At 34.3% G+C, this 24,754-nt stretch overlaps 1 protein-coding gene across 5 annotated transcripts in view; it reads left to right on the top strand.

The window, feature by feature from the left end:
- The window catches only part of DACH1 (dachshund family transcription factor 1), a 352,968-nt gene that overhangs the window by 144,359 nt on the left and 183,855 nt on the right, over positions 1 to 24,754 (top strand). For all 5 annotated transcript variants that reach the window (XM_040055316.2, XM_040055317.2, XM_040055321.1 and 2 more), the window contains exon 2: positions 5,619 to 5,734. In XM_040055316.2, the coding sequence (XP_039911250.1) occupies positions 5,619 to 5,734 (116 nt within the window). The remainder of the gene's footprint in view (positions 1 to 5,618; positions 5,735 to 24,754) is intronic.

The following is a 24,754-nucleotide window of genomic DNA, read 5'->3' as shown; positions in this document are numbered from 1 at the left end:
ACCAAATCCTTGTTACAGATTTGCTACCTGTCACTTCTGGAGTGTAACTTTTCCTGCCACTCCCCAGTAGTATTGATTATGAAACTGCCTGGCCAATGGTAACTTCACTTTGTCATGTAATGCCCAGCTACAGATGAGCACAATATTTCTGTGCACTAAACTTACTCACAGACAAGATTAAAAATAAATCTTTAAATGCAGAAAACAAACCCTGAAATTAATTAATTTTGGCAGGAAAGGCAGTTTGCCTTCTTACTACTGGTCAGACTTGCAGTTTTCTTTAGGAGTATTTGATGTATTTATAAAAATAATTTTAAGGAATAACATTTTATTAATCAAATGTTAATATTGCACAATTGTTCCTCAAAATCAGGACATGAGAAAGATAAATTACAGAATTATCTCAACATTTTTGAATACTTCTAGTTTCCTAGCACATGTTTTGCCATGCAATTAGTCATCTGTAAAATGCTAGTGACGTGCTCTGAGAATTATATACTACTACATGAAGAGTTTCAGCTGTTTTGGAGCCAAACCTTCCTTGGTGCTCAAATTTCTTAAGAGAAATCAGTAGGAGGTCTACTTATCTAAGGCTTTCAAGGATGAGACCCTTAAATTTTAACATCAAGTCTGTCTTCTGGCAGATAGTAGTAAGAGCTGAATGCAGCCTGGTGACATTTAAAGCCCAGCAGATAAGCCCATACTATTGTCCTGTTGTCTCGCCATGTGATTGTACAGGGCCAGGTTTTCTGATGATTATGTCTGCTTTTAATTGTTTAGCTCTATGGAAACATTACTAGGAGTGAGCTCATGCTTGATAATACAACTGAAATTATGTAAAACGTTGAAAATATTATCAGAGCACAACATTTTAACTGATAAAGAACACAGATTCTTCCATTTCTTATTCTTTAATTCAGCCATCTGTTGTTTTCTAGATTTGGTAAGACAGGAAGGATATACGACTAATAGATGTTCATCAAATGACAAAAAAAATAACCATATTCTCAGCCTTAAATGTAGTCTCAACTGCTTCTCATGCTAATCACAGTGCAGTAGACAAATACACCCTTTTTCTTCAAAGACGAAAATGCTACAGCCGTAGCATTCCTTGATGAATTTATGAAATTGAAGGGATGAAATAAAAATCTGGCTGAAAATTGATGGATTTATTTTCAGTCATTCTGGAAAGTGTTCTGGTTATCTAATTAGCCGATGTTAGTGAAGAAAATATTTGAGACTTTAAAGATTCACTAATCTGTGCCTTGAGTTCCTCATTCACATAATGACATATTGTAACTATAAACCATGATAATTTCTACAAAAACAAAGATCAGTTGTCTGTGGGAATGTCTTTTAAGACTTGAGAAATATCTGATAATTTTATCACAAACTGACATAAGCTTATAGAAGGCTGATGGATTTTCATAGGGATAAATATATTTAGGTACTTCAAAAACTTGACTACTAAGTTAGTAATACATGGTCCTGTAGAAAGCTTTCATTTTCTTCTTCTACATATGTTATCTCACATTTGAAAATTTAAGTTTTTGAGCAGAAAACATCTAACTTGTTCATATTTTTAAATGCAGAGTGACAATCTATTAGATATCTTTTCTAATGGATAAGCAAGGAACTCTTAACTTCCCTGTAGACTTCTCCTCAGGTCTTTAAAACAGTTAATCTTGTGGCTTCCTTGAATCTTTGCTGATACTGTCTAATTTCTGCTTTCTCTAATTTACTCTTCAAAGAGTGAAACAGTAGACAGGACTTCCAGATTTAATGCTGTTTCTTCCAGTGTCTTCTTGTGGAGTCCCAAAACACTCCTTGACTTATCTGTACTATAACCCTAGGTATTCACTTGGGCTTTTGGGGTTTTGGCATTTCAGACTATTTTAGCTCTAAAAAAACCAGACTTAAGCCATCTTCAAAATCAAAATGGGTTATCTTTTAGTAGTTTACTTATTGAGAAAATTAGCATTTCCATAAGAAGTCACATGTACTTTCAGAAAAAAAACCAGTGTAGTTCTTCCAATAATTGTATTCAGATATAAGACAAAATCTTACAATGTCTTTTATATGTCTATAAAAGAATATATACAAAATTTAAATTTGAGTAAAAATAGTATTGTCATCAACTTTTAAATGAAGATTTTCTATCTCAGTGTCATCAACTAGAGGAAAAGATTACATTGCTCTGGCATTTAAATGTATCTTTTACATAATAAATAAGCTCATACCTATTTAAATTTGGGTGGGTTTTTTAATACTGAAGACAAATCTGCTGATTTTGATACAAAATAGGAATATGAGTATTTTGAAGGTTTCTTATCTTGGAATGAAAATGAACATGTCCTAATCTAAAAATAAGTAGGTCTTTACTATACTCATATTTATGAAAAATAACAACAAAATGATTTATTAAGCTATTTTTATCATCTTGTTTATGATAGGAAAACTAATTTGCTATGCTTTTGATGTTTTTTTAAAAGAGTGTATCAAATAGCTATAAAAATGATAATGAACTACAAAACAACATGTGAGTTTTCAATTCTAGTCAAACGTGATTTTAAAGTACTTTTTTCATGCCATTTTCCCCACAACTTTGGTAATGATTCATAGAAGATTCTTGCAATTCTTACAGTTTGAAAACAAATCTTTCAAAATGGTAGTATTTCAAGTTAGTAGTATGGTTAATGAAACAAATGCTTAACAAATGACAGCTAACAGATTAAGTCAAGTATTGCTACTCAGTCAGTTATTAAGGACAATTAGATGTATTAATTCTAATTGTGTATTGCATAGTCTACCATGCCTCTAAATCAGATCTTCCAGGCTCTAAGAAATAATTCTTAATTTGTCTTACAGTGTTTTTCTGCCTTGTTATAAGAAAAAACCCCACAGTTCTTAAATAGGTAAAGGCCTTTTAATAGTAGATTGGAACTAGTGTCACTTAAAAATTCTGTCAGGATTAAATAGATTTCCTTCTCAGAATTTTTTTTTTAAATAGAATCACAGAATAACATGGGTAGGAAGGGCTCTATAAGGATCAAGCGTAGCTCCTGGCCCTGCACAGGCCCATCCCCAGGAGTCACGCCATGTGCCTGAGAGTGTTGACCAAACAAACCTTGAACTGCCAGGCTTGGTGCTGTGACCACTTCCTTGGGGAGCCTCTTCCAGTGCACAACCATCTACTGGGTGAAATATTGTTAGTAAGATTGGAATTGGGAGTTTAGGACTTTATGAAAACATTTACTTGGTAAACTTTGGGATAAATCATGGAATGGAGTTGGGCTGCTGGACTTGTTTATGGCTTTGAGTGTGATCCCTCCCCTCTTTTGTATAGAATAGCGCAAGAAATTTGATCGTAGAAGGTGACCAAAGGAAGAGTTCTGCCTTAGGTATTTCAGTATCACTCACCTATAATTTGCTGCTGACCTTTGTTTAGAGATTTGGTACATGACTGTCTTCCCTTAGGCTTGAAGAGGGATGGTTTTATTCCTCAAAATGAAAGACAAAAGCAAGGCTTCACCATGGCTATACTTAGTAGTTAACATCAAAGAAAGTCTTTGCAGGTGTGAACTTGCTTTATAAAGACCTGGAAGTCATTGGTACATTGTGCATTGTGCCACATTACCCCACTTGTGTTCCGTTATGCTGTTGTCAGACCCTTCCAACAGCCATATCACAATAGTGATTTGAGTACTTCATCATAGATACTTAAATGAAACCATTAAAGTTTTCCTACACAGTGGCATTTTTTTGGTGAGTGAATATATTAGAAACACTCCATTTAAATCAGATCATTTTTGTCTATAATGTTTTGTTCAGTTTTATATGTGTTCGTGGTATGTTTATTTTTATTGTAAATCACAAAGGAAATATCAAAGAAAATCTGAAGACACTTAATTTGGTTTTGTTTGGTTTTATTTAGAATAAGACAGTATTCTTTTTCTACAATGTGCTTTTCTTGTAGTTTTGAACATATGACAATTTTGTTTCTATTAAAGAAAATAAAAGTCCCAAACCAATCAAAGAAATTACCAAGCTTATAATTTTAATAATGACCTCAGCTCAGGACATTAAGTTGGGAATTAATGATTAGTTAAGGTTAATGACTCAATGTCTTGAGTCATTAAACTTCAAGAAAATTCTCTGTACTTTGATTGTTTTTGGTTTATTAAAGTTAGGTTGCAGAAGGTGCCAAAAAAAGAAAAAAAAAAAAAAGAAAAAAAGAAAAAAAAGAAAAAAAAAAAGGAAAAAAACCCCCCAAACCCAAAGTATTTCCAAACACAGTGGAAACCGTAATATGAACAGAAAACAGAGGTATTTTATTATCTGCCTCATTATGTGGTCCTAGCATAGCTAGAATTGCCATTATCCCTGATTAGAGTTTTGTTAGTATGTGGACTGAAGGAGCAAAACCTTTCATACCCACTTTTCCTTTCTTCCTTGTTCTGAAACGAATGAAGAAATTCAAATATTTGGCAGATCATAGGTTAACGCTGCAGTTTTAGAGCAGCTCATCACCTTACTCTGTGGAGTTATTCCACAATGCCCCCCCCTAAATGAGCAGTTACAGGATGTTGTAGTGGTTCCATGCTATGATATGTATATAAGAATACAAGCCTTTGGATATATGTTGTATGAGCAGGCAGATATTTGTATGTAAGTGAGCAATAGGTATTTTCATCATCATCCATCTCTAATTTGTATGCTACTTAGGCAGTCCAGGAGATGGAAAGTTGTGTATGTGAGCATTTAACAGACAAGGAGTGCTTAAACCTGAAGCCCTTTATTTTTCTATGCTGGACACATGTAAGTTGCTGTGATGGCTTTTGCTCAACAATATCGTACAAATAATTCTGAGTCCTTTCTGACGTAAAGTAGTATATTTAAAGTAAGGTGTCTTAGTGAGATTTTCACTTTAAATAGAATAAGGGTTAAATGATAACTTGACTTATCTTTTAAATGACAAAAAATAAAGAAATTGCAAGACCTTTTCACACATTAGATATGTATTGTCATTTATCATCTAGATATCGGGCTAGCAGTGCGAAGTAATAAAACATATCATCGAAAAATGTGCTATAGGTCTGAATCACTCTTTCATTCCACCTCCCAGCTAACTGTAGTATTAAATCAAACAAGCAGAACATTTCCTTAGGCAGCCATTGCCTTTTAATTTCCTGAAGAACCTTAAAATATCATTCATTACAAGTACTACACATATTTGGTTTTTAAAAGTCTCATAAATCAATAGCAGGCTGACTGTAATAATTATTACAAGTTAGTGCATAATTTTCATGCTGAAGGCTGCATGCAGAACTTTAGCATATGCAAACGAGGCAATTCAAACTGTGTATAGATATTAATATGAAGAAGCAGGTAACGAGGTGCAGGCTATGAATTATGCATCAAGAGCGGCTGATCTTCAATGAGGAAAATGAATTCAGCATGTAATCTAATTAGTGATGGAAGTCTATTACATCTAACTGCAAAAGCAACCGTCCTTGAAACAAATTTATTTACAGTCCATGTTACCACTTGAAACAACTTTGAAATGATGTGTAAGACAACAGCTTAATTGTAAAAATTTTTTTGTTTGTTTGTTTCAGTTCTAGACCTGGAAGGCCTCCTAAGAGGACTCAAAGTGTCACCTCCCCAGAGAATTCTCATATCATGCCACATTCTGTCCCAGGCCTAATGTCTCCTGGAATCATCCCGCCAACAGGTAGGATCGCTAGACACACCTTCACACGGGCAAGTGTTTGAAGTCATGGCTTGTATCCACTTGTTAATAGGTTAACAGTCTAGGAAAGCAGCAGACAAATAATACAGTAGATCCCCTTATGTCACATTATTGGTTCACAAACATGTTGTATGTAATGGGGATTGTGGCAGCTTAGTACTTCAAAATAACTGAACAAATAAAAATCCTTTATGATTTTTCCCCCATTTTTTCTTTTTTCTTTATAAACAAAAAACTTTCAAAGCATGAATTACCTATCATTAGACAATAATCTCCCTATTCATTCTTAATAAATCAGATATCTTCTGCTTTTTTTTGCTGCTTTGCTTCATTAGATAATGTCATCATGAATATAGTTGCCTGAAGAAACCAAGTTAGTTAAAATAACTCCATCCTGCACACGTCTTTCTTAATTTTTCATCCTGAAATTCCATTTTTGATATGTCTCCTGAGGCCTTACACTAATATAAAGTCCCGTAACAATCTGTTTCTCATACTACTATTTTCTTTTGAAAGTTACTGTACAACCTCCTAACAGTGACTTGCTCTTAGACACAGTTAAATTAAGAAAGGCTGTATTGCAGGGAGGCAATGATGGAGTCACACAATAGTCAAGCCGCTGGTGGTGCCACATTCTCTTTCTTCACCTTACAGACCAGTTGAACACTGGGACTTGTTTCAGCAAAGTCCACTTGAACTTCTGCTTCTGGTCCAGTTACATTTCCCACTTATTTGCATGGCTCAGTCTCTAACACTGATGTTCTCTAAGGCAAAGGAAAGATCATTAACTAGACAGATCAAATAGAGAGGAAGATTACGTGATCTTGTGGACCGGATGGATGGGTGGATGTTTGACTATGTGCCCATGATCATGTCTCTCTTAAGTATGAGCATGATTCTTGGCATGGTTTTGGTCACAGAAGACTAACATTCTCAAAAGAAATGCTCAGTTCGGGAAACAACAAACAGCAGAAACTGTTTGAATGTAACGATCTTGTCTGGAGGAAAGGAGAAAAATGAAGAAAATTTAGCTCAGTGGACAAAAGGGGGCCTGTAATTTGGCCTTAGGTTCAGGAGCTGCTTTACATGGTGAGATAGACACAAAGCTAGAAATTTTTTATTTGAAATTTAAAGTTTTTTACAGGTGAAGAGGAGTGACAAAATGAAAGGAAGTCAGACAACAAAGATTGATAGGAGAGAGGTATAAAATAAGGAGAGGGAAGGAGGGATGAGACTGAGAGTGTAGGGGAGTATGGGAAAACATCAGACAAGTAGGACTTTCAGTGGTAATCTGGGCAGACGTGACCAGCAAAAAAAAAAAAAAACACCAAAAACCCCCAAAAGAATTGGGATTAAAATACTTTATACAATAGAATTTACGGGACAAAATCTTGCATGTAAAATAGAGATCGTGCAGTGTGGTGAATGCAACATGAGAATAGTAGATGGGATAGATATGGGAGTGAATGAAAATTTTTGATGGGCAGAAATATTCATGTTCATGAGGGAGAGATCAAAAATTGCAGAAGCACAGGGAAATTATTTGGAGGAAGTAAGGTAGGAAAATATCAAAGAAAAAAATGCATGTGAAAAGTAGAAAGGAGATGAAAGAAATCAGAGACAAGCAGGCCAAAAAGAGGGAGACAGGAAAAGAAACCTTGTCAACAGTATCATTTGGGGTTTTGTGTTACAGATAATATCTAAGAGCAGATCGCCTCTTGATTTTTTATTTTAAGAAAGCAGTTTATACAATAGAATTTACGGGACAAAACCGCAGCTAATGCCTAAAAGTATCCAATTCCTCTCTAGTCCTTTAAAGCTGGACATAACAAGTTGACAATAAAAATATGTTACTAAAACCAGAGATCCAATTTCTTAGAGTATCAGCCCACAAAACCAGACACAGATCTTTTTAAAATTATGATTAAAAAAAAATAGAAGAAAATAATTCAAAACGAAATCAAGTAGGCATATGTAAGATTATCATTCATCAAATCCTTTTCGGATGGTAATGCTTTGTGTGTCTCTTGCAAAGGAAGAAAGGTTTAAATGCAATCGCTATTACGTTTGAACTGGTTTCACATTACATGGCTTACCACAACAGAAGGAGTGGTATGATGTTTTTTTCCCATTGCGGTGGTGTTGAGTCTCAAACAGCACAAAAAATGCAAACAATAACTCTGATGGATGCGAGCTCTGGGGTCTGGTGTTCCATGAGGTATGCAAAGGTTCAACAAAGTTAAAGAGCATTATGACAGCAGTGCGACATGACAGTCATTCCAGCATTTTATAGACAAGCAAATATAAAAAAAAAGACTTAGAATCTGATCTTACGAGTTCAAAACAATGAAAATTTGTGGGTCTGCATGGTAAATAAGTACCAAAACTACTGTAAGAGCCCTAAAAAGAAAAGACTGAGGGAGTTGATGTAGGTACCATTGTTATGTGCTGCCTCATTAGTTGATGCAAGAAAAATCTTGCCAGTTGTAAAATTTTACTCCATATTTTAACTCTCTATAAAGAAAACCACTGAGTAGTTGAGGTTGTCAGGCACCACTGGAGGTGGTGAAGCCTCTGTTGGTCAAAATAAAATTACTCAGAACAGGTTGTTCAGAGCTGGGTACACTTGAGATTCTGTGAGTATATTTGAGGATAGAGACACCACAATGTCTCTTTGCAACCTGATCCAATGTTTCACTACCTTCAGAATGATATTGGATTTTTTCTTTTTTTTTTAAATTTTCTATGGAATTTCCTGTATTTCAATTTCTACTTGTGGGGCCACATTCAAGAGGTATGGTTCCATCTCTGTCCTTAACAGGTTTTCATACACATTAGTGAGATAACCCCATGTCTTTTTCAGGCTGATCAGTCCCGACTCTCTTATTCTCTCTTGATATGTCAGGAATTTCAAAAGATGGTTCTTCATTTGAGAAGTTCGTGAAGCGTGAATTTCCTGTTAGTATCCATCTCTAAGCAGAAAAAATAAAATTACCAGATTATTAAGTGCTTCCTACCCCTTCTCTGTTATTTTTTTCTTTGTAATAACTTCTTCTTTTTAAACTTTATGATTGATTTAATAATCTGAATGTAATAACTAAGTTTCCTTCCTGCCTACAAGAAGTATAAGTGATCACACAAACAATTATGTGCTATTTAATGCTCTTCAAGAATAGAGATCTGCAATTATTAGGTATATCTAGGATACACACTACTATGGATTCGATGCGTGATTTTTACTTGAAATTTTTCCTTTATTTGAAATGTGCTGCATAGTACAGAAATAGAAATTTAAGGTGGAAATCTTGATTTCTAAAGTGACTAGTTCTGCATGCATTGTTTATATGTGCAGATAATACTGGTATTAAACTGTATACTGAGATTTTTTGTGATATTCCAGGACTGTTTATTTTTGTAGGAGGCCAAGCTAAGAAACCCTTGAAAATGTTTTATATCACTGATACAAACTCTGAAAACACATGCAGAGAACATTGCATCATCACTTAGAATGAACTTGCTTTAAGAAAGTATTTAGTGACTAAGATGAGATGTGGGAATGATACATAGAAGGAAAATAAAAGAGAAAAAAGGTATAATATTCCACATTTTTTAAACAAACTATAAATTGAAGAAGTGAGGGTCACCCCTCGGTTGATATTCTGTCCATTTTATTACAATTAAATATTGCCTGCAATTGCTGATCTATCCACTGTCTTTCACTAAGGTCAATTTACAGGATGCTCCCAAATTTATAGAAGACTGCCCAGTCACAAAAGATAATATTATATTTATGAAAATAAATATGTAGGACCTTTGATAGTGTGACAAAATGATAAATGTGTAATAACAGGAAATTAAGAGCTTCACAGATTGTCCAGAGAATTACAATCTGCCTATGTTACAAATCGTGTAGCCAGAAGAAAGAATTTGGTGTAGGCTCCAACAGTTGTAGTGACATTTCCGGCTTACCTAGATAACACCTTGAAATCCTTCCAAAACTGTATGGCTCGTGGCAGTTAACTTTGATCTGCTGTCTCTCTGTACTGCAGATCTTTTATTGGATAATGTGCTTTAAAAGTTGTCTAAAGTTGAAGCAGTAGATGATTGTAATGGTGATCAATTAGAAAAGAAGTGTTGTACGTCCTGAGTGTCTGATATACATTGTGGTCTGTACTTTTATGTCTGGAGTAACTATGACATGCAAAATGATATTTCCATTATTTTTCATGCAAACTTTGAAATGCAATTTTCTTCACTTTTCTAATTATTTTAGTAATTATTCAGTATTTTAGGGTTTGAAGCTGCTTTTAAAACTCCTTGCTTAATTCTTCTGCAATTTGGCCTACTGAGTCTGAAATCTACAGGTGACGAAATGAGTAGCTGCAATTGCTTGTGCTTATTTCAGGAACTGCATCTTTCAAAGATAAAATGAGGATATAAAGTGCTTTTGGAAATTTCTTACGTAGGACAGGAAAAGAATGCTCCTTCATATATATATGTATCTTTGTCAATTAAAAAAAATCAAAGCATGTTTAATTTATTACATTACTTTTACATTAAATTAATCTGCATCATCATCACCATTATTATTATTATTATTATTATTATTATTATTATTATTATTTTGAACAGCTTTGCTTTATGCTGGGTACTTCTATATAACTATTCCACATCTGAATCCAGGCTGTTCCAGTGTAAGGATATTAAGATTCCTCTAAAGCATTTCATGTTTGTCAATTATAACTGCTCTATTAAACCATTTTCTTTCTTTTCTTAAATGGTAATCTGGAGATGTAATTTCTAATCTCATCCTTATTTTCTGTCTTGCTGTGGGCCTGAATCAATATAAGAATATTCCTACTTCCATCTTGCACAAAATTCTTTGTACCACAAAGCATTTTTATGGGGAGTTATGATAAGGAGGGAGTTGAGAGGTTTTGTATACATTATTTCGGTTTGGAGGGTAAACTTCTTTCACAGATGCAGCGATGATAAAGTGTGGTAATGTTTTTGCTAAAGTAGATGATGAAATTATTTGGTGTTTAAAGAAAGATTAATCACATAATTAAATAATTTCATTTTCTCTGGCTCTTAATTATTGATGTTGTATTAGGCAGACTGAAAGAATGGTTAAAATATAATTATCATTGTTGCTCTATCCGCATCATATTGCCAAGGAGTAAAATCTTTAGCTAGAAGTATTTCCTCCTGACAGTCTCAATCCTGTAAGGTCTTAAGAATACATTTAACTTACTGAAATGAATATAGATTATTTCTGTGAGTGTTCCAGGGAGTAGAAACTGTAATTTGGAGTTACATAGTAATTTTGAGAAGCAAATCTATTATTCAGTTATTTATTTTATGCAGTGGGTACCTTTAGAGATCCTGTGTTGATTAAAAAGATACACATCGATAAAATTGAGTGCTGTTGCTTACTTATTTTAAAATACATTCCAAGTTAACACAGTATTTTAGTTATTAGCATTAAATCATTTTTATCATTAACATTGGTTTTGATTGGTGTTATAGGATGATAAGATGTTTATCTGTTGGGGCTGAACTAACTTACTGTAAGAATAAGCAACATAGTCCTGCTTTGAGAGTGACAAACTGTAACCTAATTCAAGAGACTGAATCAAATTACACAAAACATTTTTGCACTTCATTAAGGAAGTAGTCATTATAATTAATATGAAAGCTTCTGTCGTGCTCACTAGTTGATGTATCAGTGGGAAAATAAACTGACTCAACTCTGTAAATGTATTTTTTCATAGTTTTAAAAATAATAATTAAGGTGTAATTCAGGCCACCTGTCATCTCCTGAAAACAGTCATAATTTTGTCATACTATCATCCCACTGAACAGCTAGCTATATTCTGCTTTATCAAAAGTGGATTTAACACTGAAAGCTGCTTCTGGAAGCTCACTAATTTAAAGTTCCAGTGAGTCCCTTATATTTTTCAGTCAAAAAATCTTTTTAAAACTATTACTTGCAGAAATGGAACTTTTTTTTATAGAGCACTTTTAACAAGAAGAACTTGTACATTTTGCAACATAGTATCATGTGACACTTCATACATTTAAAGCTTAAAAGATACTGTTGAAAAACTGAGTGAGTCAGAGTCCCACCTCATCCAGGTTCGCCCACTGCCTGTTGAGAGCCATCCCTAGATTGAATTGTTTCCAGAAATGCTCCCAGATTTTTTGATATAAAGGCAACAAGTTGGTTCACTTCAAAAGAGACTCTGGGATTAAATATTTAAGCAGCGAGGATGGTCATGTACACACTCAAGGTACTCAAACCCCCTCCCAATTGAAGTTACTTAAGTTTTAAGCTTTAGTTACAAGCTAGTGAATCCTCTCTTCTTGTATCTTGTGAGCACTCGGTATTAGGTTGGGATATGCACAGATTTATTACCTTTTAGTGGAAAATCTGAGATAAAAATTTCTGGATTCTTCCTGGATCACAGAATAATTTTGCCTTCTGAAATCTAAGTTTTTAATCATACCAATTTCTGAATTTCCCTGTAAGAATGCTATTCCCATAGCAGTTATGTAGGATCCCAATTGAATGACCGTATACTCTGAAGATGACCTATTAGAAGATATTAGATAAACCTTTAATGATATGTGCTAATTTTCATATACAGGCAGCTTTTCAGGGTACATTTAACATGATCATAAAAAAAAAGTTTCTGACTTTGGAAGTGACTCTTTCCCCAATTCCAGTTTCTTGTTTCAAATAACAGAAGTATATTAAACACCTTGGGAGAATAAGCTCCCCACTTTTCAGAACAATATTTAATTAACAGTCTGTTATCATAGAAGTTTTCTGTCAAACAAGTAACATGTAAACTGAAACAAAATTAAAAACAAACAAAACACCGAACTCTTGGTACAAAAGAAAGCAATTAAAACCTTATTCTTAAAGGCAGGTATGTGGTGAAGTTATCAGTGACTATATTAGGACCTAGTAATGGAAGTTTTTCTATAGCTTTCTGAATCCCAACATTCTATTAATTGTAAATGAAAAAATTTTGAAGATATATATATTGCAGAATATGCTGTTTGTTTCTTTGAATGAAATTATTCAAACTGTGAGCTTCTCAGTTGTGGGTTATACCGAGGTTTTCTTGTTGCTCAGATTTCAGGCAGAGTTTTTCAATTGAAAAGCATCAAGGTAATCATAATCCTGTGTTTACAGTTTTTCATATGATAAACCTGTTGGTTTTCAACCCACTCCAGCTTTTTAGTGAGAATGTTCAGCCAAAATAATTTGATTCCAAATCATTTAATCTCTAATTTGTTCAAAACAAACCGTTTGTAGAGCAAACAACACATTGTTATTTTGCACATGAAATACAGAGTATTATTTTGTTAAAGGCTGCCATTGGAAATGAACCTGAGCTGTTGCATTTGGAATAACATCTCAGACTTGCAAACACTTTGGTCCTTTATCTGAATGGTATTGATTGTTGCAGCAGAATAGGAACATAGTAGTTCTTAGGGTGAGCACAGTGAGGCCTGGTACAAAGCTGAGTTCCATCACATTGCTGATTGTAGTTCTGCATCATCACTCCTTTCCTGTAGAGTTAGGCTACTTATGTCCTTGCATGACATGCTCAATGAAGAGTGAATGATTTTTTTTTCCTCTTGATTCTATATTTGATTAGCTACCAGTGCTACATTGTGCATTCAATAAAAATGTCCCTACAAATTTATATATTCCAAAATTATGGTCCATGATTTCATTATCGTATATTTGGGGATTCTCTAAAGTGCAGGAAAAAACTGCGGCTGGATGTTTCCCACTCCGTTTGTTTTTTCTGGGGGGAAGGCAGTGTCAAATGTCATTATTTAATATGATTGTCTCCTGGTTAAGAACAATCTGTCTGCTGTGGAGTTTTGCAGATTTTATTCAAGGACTTAAATATGAAGGGAATTTCCAGATAAAATGTCAGCTAGCCCAAGTATTTTTGTTATATGATCTATGATCTATGATCTAGGTGAACTTCAGAATTTACTTAAGTAATTGGTATTTGCAGGAAAGAAGCATTGTTTTATCCGGGAAGCTTTAGAAGATTACAACTGAAGGGAAAACCTTAGCTAGCTAAGTCCTATATTAATTTATTCCCAGGCTCTTGGGGTGTCCTGTTCAGGGCCAAGAGTTGGATTCAATGATCCTGATGGGTCCCTTCCAACTCAGCAGATTCTATGGTTCTATGAATGTAGTTTTCCAAGGAGAACCAGCCACTGTGAGTCGTCCTTGTGACTTATAGCTCTAGGAACATTGCCCACGTGAATTGTACAAGGCACAATAGCATACTATCAGAATTGTAATGAATCCACTATCAGTTGTTCACAGTGCACTGTACTGTTACTAATGTTGTCCTGTGCAATATATTATTAGAGTTATCATAAAGTAGTTTTAACTGGGAGAAGGTTTTTGAAAAGGAAGGTTGTTCTGGTTCAAGTTCAGGATTACAGGGCCAGATTATTCAAACATGATTCTGTATCATATGAGAATTGCTTAACATTTTCCTTCCTGTTTGGAAATCAGAGTCAGGATTGTCTAGTGATGTGAAGTTAAGCACATTTCATGACAGTTCATGTGCTGATCAACTGTGTTGCAAACAGAAACCCATCTACAGGTTATTGCTCCTGGAGCTGCTTCCAAGAGCTTGTGGTTTATGAAAAACTGAGCTGGTAGTCTGGTTTCCATGCATTCCAGATGCTCAGTTTGAAAACCTCATTTCATGTGAAAAGACTTCTCTGATTCCTTCGAAATGCAGGCATAGGTAGATATGATGGTTGCCTGAGACAGCAATTGCAAAGGCTGAGAGGGATGGAAAGGGGAGAAGGAAGCTGTGTGTGATAGAGAGAAGGAAAAAGAGAAAAGCGGAGGGAAGGGAGAGAAAAGTTCTTTAAGAATTGGTATAACCAACTTATTTAACATAATACAAGATAGTTTGTTTACTGTTGTGTATGTATTAATCCATGACTATTGAGAAGTTACAAGGCTAGATTGGTATAGTATTATAGTGTACAAGTGCTTTCAGAAGTTATCCTCTTTCCGCTGTGTGTATGTGCACAGGAGCCTGCATTTTGCTTTTCTGAAATGTTTTTTTAGTTATGAATGTTCTACATGTGAGTCTTAAATCATCAAATTTCAGTCCAATCTTAATTGCAATGAAATACTGTGTTCAAGCTGTCAGCAAAGAATAAACTGATACTGCTACTAGTATTAGAGATGTGACCTGACATTTAGGAAGAAAAGTCTTAGGTTGAGGAGAAAGTTACTCTTACTACATGATGATGTTGGTCACCAATTAATGATGTATTAGTTTCTTAGTTTCTAACTAAGAAAAAAGGTAGCATTCTAGGGCTTAGTGAGCTGGGAAAAGGAAAACTGCACCAAGTCAAGACAAAATTAATAATGTCACTGGGTTGTTATAACTCATGAAAATCCATACAAATGACCGATAGTCTGACGGTGTACCGACAAGTTTTGTTGAGAATTAAGGTTTTGTCGGCACTACCCTTTTGTTAGGGGGCGCTGAAATTTAGATGGACCAAAGGAGACTAGAATAAGTCATGAGGAGTGTTTTAAATGGGTAGATGCTTCTATGAAATTTCCTTTTCTCTGTATTCATTGTGCTGTCTGCTATCACAAGCACTATGACCACACATACAGCTTGAACAATCCAATTGCCTTTACTAAGAAAAAAGTTAATGGAGTAGCATTTCCTTCCACATATGTTTTTTTTAAAGAATGTTTCCAGCCTTTATAGTGGAAATACAGAATTCGAGACTTGAGTCAGTGTCAACTGCATATTCCAATAATTTCCATTTGTGGTTGCCTCAGATTACTAGATGTACCTTGCTAGGAGCCATAAAATCAAGGATATGATCTTAGATAAGCAATATCTCTACTAAAAAGGATGAAGTCACTTTTATGTTTTCTTTTGACAGTAAATTGAATCCTTAATATGTATGCTATGATGCATTAATCCAATATACAGAGATATAAATGTAATTATTTCATTAGAATACTGACTGTAATATCACTTAAACTGGGACTTCAGATGCTGAGAAAAACTGCTTAACACAGTGCAAAGAATGATAGAATTTCCCTGTACCCTTGCTTTATAAATGTATATAAATATGGGAATAAAAGAATGGTGTAACTCGGGTGATTTGATAACCAAGTAACTTATTACATCACAACAGTGCATTATTTTTGTAATTACCAGACTACAAAGAAAAGAAAAAGCCCCTCAAACCCTAAATGATTTTCAGCATCTACACAATATTCAGTGCAAGTATTTGAGAACAGAAAGGTGAGTTTTTGTCAATCAGTCCACTTGTTTTGAAAAATATCTCAAAAGATTCTACTAGATTAATATTTCATTTAAGTGGAAGAAAACAGTGGTTCCTGTGCACTCAGAAACTGTGTGACAAAACAATTCTTAAAGTAATTTTTTTCCTCTGTTGAAAGTTCAGGTTATATTCAGGTTTTGATGTCTCAGATAAACACACTGAGGACATCATACTCCTAGAGGTGAATGACAAAAAATACAGTGCTTTTGCCTCTGCGAGCATCCTTTTTGTGGAACATGGAATAACTCCTTATGAAATAAGATACAGATTTTTTTAAAAAGTACAAACGTAAGAAAATCCTTATATAAAATGGAAATTACTTGGATTTCTCTTAAAATTTATTTCTATTCTCACCCAGGCTAAAATTCTGTTGGGAAAGACTGTTAGGAGCTGGCATGTATGTAGAACCAAAATTAATTATTATTTCCATTGTAAAGCATTCTTAAGTTAAATGAAAAAACTCGCAAATGCTTGCTCACTAGGAAAAATCTGGGCAAGGGACTATACTATTTAGGCTATGATTCCTGTGAAGAATATGACTTTCATATCTACATCTGTGCCAGTAAATTAATTGTAATTAAAACAATTCAGAGCTGTTCTTTACCTTGGATGGCAGGGTATACATCCTGCGGCTTTCAACTGCAGATCCAAAATATTTTTCTTATTACAGTTTCCCAACCTAAAGGGGGGGGGGGGGGGAGGGAAATTCCATCTCTCCTCCCAAGGAAGAGTTCCTGTCCAGTTTTGTTTCTTGTACTGTCCATGGCTAATTACAGAACATGTTCTGTAGCTATACTACAAAATCACTGCTAGGTTGAATGTCTTCTTGAGTTTTTGATGTGTGGGTTTTGTTGTTGTTGTTGTTGTTGTTTGTTTAAAGAAACTAGAAGCAAAGTTTTTATGGAAGTTTTATTTTTATGTTTTATTAGAACAAGTGCCAAAAACTCTCCAGCTTTTAGAACACAAACACTTATGTCTGCTGAATGAAGTTAATCACTGCTATGGTCTAAAAGCATCTGAAAGCGATTAAAAATGCTTACATGGAAGTTCTGTTTTAAGTAAAAGCAACTTGATTTCTCCACCTTCTGTTCAATAACTGGATACCATTTGTCCATTGTATGTTAAAGATGATGACTTTTTTTTTTTTTTTTTTTTTGAGTGTGTGTGTGTGTGTGTGTGTGTGTGTGTGTGTAAAATTTAAAGTAATCTTGAGATGAGCTACATTTTTATGCCCTGTAACTGCTAGTGTCTGAGACTTGAAGATATAGATAACCATTCACACATTTTTTTAGCAGACTTCTGTCTTCTGTCTTTATAATTTTCTGAAGAAAACCACTTGTTTTAAAGTTATTTCATAGCTGTTAGCCTCTGTCTTTATTGTGATTGTTATTATTTTTGTTATTATTATTGCTATTACTACTCCTACTGTTTATGATGTTTCGTTTTCCATTTGTATAATGGAATCTCAACCCATATTACCAGTAGTAAATTTGATTATATTAGTCAAAACATTAAACTTGGTATTGAGACAGAATATTTTCTCTAAATATTTTGAGTTCCAAGTCACATTATTTGAGAAGATATTTACTTGTATTGTATGTGGAAAGGTATTTTAGCATTTTCTACAAGTGGTCTGAAATCTCACCTTTGTCACTTATTTTTGACTCTACCCTGAAAACCTACAGAAGGACTAGAAATATGTAATTCGTTATTCGTCCTAATCTGAGACATTTTCCTTAATGAGTGTTGGATGTTTCACTGATTCCAGATTACACAGATTTAACCTTGGCATGAATTTAGAACGGTATAAATGGTGCTTTATTAACTCACAGAACTGTGGTAAGAATGAGTATTTTAATATATCATCCTTCTTCCCCTTTTTTTTTTTTTTTTCCCTCAAACCTACTTCATTTAATACTTTTTTGGTTTTATTTAATTAAACCTTAAATAGCAAAAAGAAATTTTTCTGGAAGGGTTAACAATAAATGAAGAATAACAGTAAATACTAACAAGATTTTCACTGGGATATCTTCCCTTGCCATGCATTCCAAATATTTAATTCCCTCATCCTGTCTAGCTGACCAGGCAAGAGTTTCACAGAACTTACTTTGGGGATTAGGACTGGCACTTTAGAAGTTAAAAAGAATACCAGGATTTTATGTTAGAAGAAATGATGTGTCATTTCTGAACTTTTATTTATTTTTCAGACTTTATTTTTTATTAAGTAATCAAGTAAGTTAATAGATTCAGTAGGCAGCCTAGATTAAAGTAGGGCATAGGCAAAACAGAAGGATATTTAATGTAGCCCTTATATAACTTGTAATCAAGTTGGGTGAAGGTTATTGCCAATGGATTTAACTTAATTTCTGTTTCATATCTTCGACTGTTTTAATTCTGTGAAACCACAGACGCTGTATTTAGTCTGCCTGTGGAAAATCCTTTTTTTCTTTGTGTAAAAAATTTGTGCTAAGTGGGGATTTTTTTTGTTTTACTGTGTAATTCAGAAGTGTTTATATAACCTCTGAGATAACGCCGTCTTTTGGAGTTTTGTTTGAATCTGCTTCATTGCTCCTTTTAGAATTATTCATGATCTAATTGTATTTGTTCACTTAACATGGATCCATCTGTGGCCTGCTCCCAGTAAAAGCCTCCTCATTTCATCCTCAGTCATTACATGCAAACATCTCACGCATTGCTTAGCTCCAGCTCACTTTTTGTACAGCATTGTTCCTATGGTTACTTGCAGGGATTATTTCTACCAGAGTTTTCTATCTGATTCTTTCACTTTTTATTTCTTGCTCTGGTCTAGTTTCTGCTGTCCTGACTCTGTATTCAAAAATCACATTATCTTCCATGATATCCTCTCACCTAGATCTCAACAATTTTTTCAGAGATGTGAAAGATTTGGGAGCCGATTATAATAATCAATTTAATTTTGGGAAGAAGGTACTGGTATCAGAGTGTGTGGTTTGAGGCTTCCTCATTTCTTTGAATATTTTTGATTAAATGACTAAGTTTTGGCCACTACGCTGTCCTCTAAAGAGAGGTGTACCTCTCATTTTTCAAAAGTTAGTGATTTTGAGATTCATCTGAATTCTGTCCCCTTTAAGTCCCTTTTTACTTTACACTGTTACATTTTCACCATATCAAAAATCAACATAAAGGTGCTCACTTAATTTTCACTTTCTGGTTTTGCTTTTATGTCTATAATATGCATAAAATATAGACTAGAATAAAATAGAATAAAATATCTCAGTTGGAAGGGACCTACCTCAATCATGTAATCCAACTACCTGACCATTTCAGTGCTGACCAGAAATTAAATCAAGTTATGTAACTGTATTTTGGCAAGATTATTAGATTAATTTTAGACACCTTAATACTATTGCTTCAACCTTGACAGATTTATTACTTCTGTTATTCTAGCAAATCTGGGAGGAATGCCATTAAGTAATGTTCTTTTAAAGAAAAGATGAAAAACACAAAACACTGATAGATAAATACATAGCAAATGAAAAGGGATTTCCAGTGCTAACATAGATCATAATTTCTCCTAAAGGCCTCTTAAGTCTCTTTTGCCAAATGTCTGAAGAAAATATGAACCTGAACTCTTACCCCTTTTTTATCTCTTGCTTCCTCCTGCTTCCTAGCAGCTTCTAGGAAAATTTTCAGATGATGTAATTGTTTTGAATTGCATTGGTTTGCTTTCATATGTGCTGCATACGTCTTCAAGAAGAAACCTCACTCCCTGAGGCTGCTTAATGAAAAATCTTTAGATTTGTATAACTGACACAAAAAAGGTGAACATTTCAAGACAAATATTTTGAGAAATATGCCTTCTTGTGCTGTCTCTGCATTTGTTTACAGCAACATATTCTTGGAAAAATACTTGCTAAATACAGAGTTAGATCTCTATCATGGCATGAAAATACTATTTGTGGCACAGGATCAAAAAAAGGCAGTTCACAAACCCTATCCTGTTTAAAGATTTATAAAGAATTTTTCACATTTCTTTAAAATTTTTAATTCTTATGAACACTTTGCCAATTTCTTTTTAAAATCTTTCTTTCTTTCTTTCTTTCTTTCTTTCTTTCTTTCTTTCTTTCTTTCTTTCTTTCTTTCTTTCTTTCTTTCTTTCTTTCTTTCTTTCTTTCTTTCTTTCTTTCTTTCTTTCTTTCTTTCTTTCTTTCTTTCTTTCTTGTCTACCATTCAATATACAGAGCTGGAATTGCATAATTCTTACCTACGTGGATGGTGAGCATCTCATTGATGCTGAGGCTTTCAGAAATCCACACTATTCCACGCTGTTGCCATCTACCTTTTTTTTGTAAAATATACTATGTAAGAGCACTTTATTTAGAGTGTGTGCTACTGAGAACAGCGCTTTCTGGGCACAGAATTAAAACAGTTTCAGCCTGACCTGACAGCCAGAAGGAGAGAAAAAGCTGTCGGAATTTCGTAAGTTCTTTTCAAAGTAGGAAATAGTTTCAGATACTTCTCCCTCTTTGGTCCTCCACTGCCTTGATGAAGGGGGAACTAAAAGAATATTTACAATCTAAAAGAGACTATTCTTTGTCATCCTGGGTGCATCACTATTATAACATCACGAAAGACTTTCCATTCCAGAGTTAATACCTCTGTGTAGTGTATGAGTACCTGTATGTGAACATACTAATCCAGGTATCTCACTACTATGCTCCACTAAATGAAATAAATAGGCCCATAATCAGCACTGAGTATCATCCCTGTAGGTTTACTCAAGTGAATGGAACTGCATCTCTCTGAGTGTATTTTAGATTCTCTCTATGCTCTGATGAATTTATATTTTCAAGTTTTTCTATGCAGCAGTGAACAGCGCAGTGATGTGGTGGATTCCATATTATATGAAAGTGCCTGGGACATTTGCTGCCGTCCTGTTCTGCAGCTGATTTCTACCCCTAAATCAAGATATGGAGATAACTTTTGGGACCAATCACTAAATATTCAGTAGAGTGCCTACTGATAACCCAGTTGCTGCTAATGTGGGCCAGATTGTGCCCACAATCCACCTGGAGAATACTCAATTCTGTAGATGCTTTGCATTTGTTAGCAATATGTACTCTGGCATTAAATCTAGATTTTGATTAGAAGGTGAGTATATTGTGAAATCAGTTTGCCTCCCTATTTTGATTTAATAGGAGGCAGAACTGGGGAAAAAAACCCAAAACGTGGCAAAATGTTTGACAGAAACAGATAGCAGGTAGCATTCAAAGTAGATTTTATTCTGTTTTGTCCATCAGAACCTATTTTTAAAATATTTCTGTAAAAATAGAGTCCTTGAAAGAAAGCAGGAAAGAAATTGTGTTTAATATAGTTTTCTTCTTACAGAACAATACAAAGCGTGTATCATTTTGAGACTTTATTTTTCTGAGTTTTTAATGACTGGAGTTTTTTAAACTTTTATAAAGCAATGGTTTTTAATCAAGTGTAAAGTTGAGATAGTTTTGTAGTAGTTTTTTCCTGAGCAGAAAACTAATTTTAAAGGAAACAGATACATAGAAATAGAATTCCAAACCAGTAGATTGAGTACATTTCCGTAGAAATGGCAAGCATACAGGTAAATATCTTCCCTATATTTTTACTATCTGAGGAAAGAATTCAGTTTTCTCTAGCTTTGGCTGTGTCAGAAGTTAGCTATCAAGGAGGAGATTCATCTGCTAATATGTCTGAAATGTAGCTGTTGAAATCTTAACAAGTCATCTCCTTTCATAGCCAGTGGAAAGCAGCAGACATCTCTAGAGAGTGATACATCTCAGTATAAAATAGGCCAACTTGAATCACCCTCTGGAAATGCTTGTGTCTCTTCAATGACTATAGGCAACCTAGATGAAGAGTTTGGTCTGAATGATTAAATTTTAGAAGGTTAATTTAAAATTAGCTGGGTGAAGCTGTCAATGTAGGTGAATTATTTTAAATATGTGGATGCAAAACTGTGTCTGTACATTGCCCATTAAATGAATTTTTGGAAATTATTGGTATGTTTTAAAGTATTTGACAAAGCTTAATGTGTTCTGGGTATAGAATTAAAAAAAAAAAAAAAAAATAGGGAAATATTTATTATTTTCATTCGCACAAGAAGTTGTATATCACACACACAAAATTTAGCAGGCAAACAAATCACATTTTAGCCAAGGACTGAAGCTTCTCATGTACCTCTGGATTCACTGTGAATTGTGTCTGTTATTGGGTTCTGGTAATTGTGTTAATGGCATAACATGTGCATACTTTAGTGCACTGAAAAGACTGATAAATCTCTCCAAACTGCTAAGTGCTGAATTCCACCTGCACTTGCTAACTGTAATAGTTCCTCCTTAAAAGTACATCTTTAAATACCTTATTTGTTGCTATGTTTATTTTTTTTTCAGTGCTATGTGGGAGAATTTTAATCTCAGAATTCGTAATGTCCTACAATACTTTCAGCATGTTGAAACACCGAGAGAAAGATCAGATTTGTCTAAGTCTTTGGTCAGTAGTGGTTTTCCACATCTACTTTATTAATTAAATATGGATATAATTTTTCATATCATTATTTCAAAGAAAATGCTGATAATTCTAATATCCAGTTAAATATGTTTCAAAGCATGGACATCTAGCCTGAATAGTAAACCTGGACACCTCACTTATATTAGAAGTTTATGGTCCTTTTGTCTTTAAAGTCTTTATTCTTCTGAGACACCAGAAAAAAATTGATTGCTTATCTGTTAAAAGGAGAACTTATACTCATTTTTGTGTAAGTAAGGATGCACCTTATAAGCCGTAAAAATCCCTCACATATACATGATCATTTAGACTGTAGATTGCTTTTATTTTATTTTGTCAGTGTTTTGAGTCTCTTAATCCATATTTGCCTTCTGCATTTCAAAAGGGAATCAAATTGGTTTTGTGGTGCATTAATGTTTTATGCAATATTCCATAGAGAACATTAAATCAAAATAAAAGAAAAAGGTTGACCTCTAACACTTACACCCATTTCTTATGTCAAACTGGAAGATGTTGAAAGCCTTATATGGTCGTAACCCTTCTATCTAACTGTGACCCTCCTTAACATTAAGCAGGTGACTCGATTAAACATAAATCAGGCATAAAATGCCCTGCATGAGGCAGCACAGTGAATCAAGCAAATTATCAAATGGCAAAACTCGTTCTGTGCTCTGGGCAATGTAAGCTGCCAGCACTTATACATCAAAACTTCACTCAGTGTAAGATTGATTTTATTTTATTTTGTTTATTTTAATTCCCTACAGCAAGCTGTGTTAGTTGTGTAAAGTGCTGTCTGCATCGTTACATTCCTAAGAAATGCTTTTATTGTTTAGCAAAGGCCAGTTGCAATCTTAAACAACGTAAACTATCTAAGACTAGATATGCTGTGCTCTGTAGTGTTTTGTAGTGGGGTTGATATTCTGTGCAGTAACAGCAAAACTTAAGCTTATGTGATTGTACAGATTTTTTTTTTCTATTTTGTCTGCATGTATACATACACTATCAACTTTATCAAAAATATGAGCACCAAAGGGATAATGTTATAAAATTGAATCACTAGTAGCCATTGAAGATATTTTCCAGTTTCAGTAAAGATGCTGGGATTAAAGCGTGTAAGTCCAATCTTAAGGCAAGAATGAATTTTTATGTAAGATGATACATGTCTTCCTTTCACAGTTGCTTTTTATGCTGCCTTAAAACATGTCAAAATAATCCCCAGCAGAGGAGCCTAAAAGGAATGTCAGCTCTGTGGTTATGTAAATCGAATTGAGTGCTTTACAGCAGGTTAAGATTTTTATAACTCAGGAGTTGTTAACAGCCAGCTGGTTTGTATCTGTTTTTTATGGTTATTCTTGTCATAGGCAGCCTCCACAATTTTTAATTATATTTTATGGTATGTGTTTTCCCTCCTCTTGAATCCCACAGCCACTCTTTGCTTCAAAAGATATTTTCCACTGGGAAGAGGAGAAGCATTGCTTTGGGACTCCATCATTAGAAATACTGTTGTATAATTACCTCCTGGTAACAACAGAGGAGTGTGACTCTCCATTGCAGATCCGTAACTTGCTATGCCAGAATGGAAATCTGTAGTATTCTGCGCACCCTGTTAGGCTGTGATGCTTGCAGCCTAACTGAGCCTTAACTCAGACTGTTGTCTTCTGCTTTTAAGGAACTGATTTACAGTTTTGATTGCATTCACAATGCAAATTCCTCTTTGCTTCACACTTTGGGTTTGATTGCATGCTTTGTGCTTTGCAGGTTTATCGTATTCCGTGTTCTGGATCACCACTCATTTTCGTTAACATACATTCGCAAAAACGCCTTAGTCTTAATTTTTGTTTAGTGACTGTAATAGTGTTATTGGACAAACATAATCTTCTCAATGTTTTTATAGCAGGATAATTTCAAGAGTACAGTCTGATTCCCATCTGGAGTAGAAATAATTTAACATATACTGAAGACTTTGTTGCAAAACAAAACATCATTCCTGACAGCCTGAAAAGCCAATGCCTCTTCTTTTTGTTAGACTTCAAGAAGTTATGAAACATTTAGTTCTGTATAACTGTGAAGACATCACCAGAAACTACATTCTTGAATGTTTTA

The sequence above is a fragment of the Hirundo rustica genome, chromosome 2 (genome assembly GCF_015227805.2).
Source record: "Hirundo rustica isolate bHirRus1 chromosome 2, bHirRus1.pri.v3, whole genome shotgun sequence".
Lineage (NCBI taxonomy): Eukaryota > Metazoa > Chordata > Aves > Passeriformes > Hirundinidae > Hirundo > Hirundo rustica.
The sequence above is the reverse complement of the archived record's forward strand: the minus strand, read 5'-3'. Positions and strand labels throughout refer to the sequence as shown.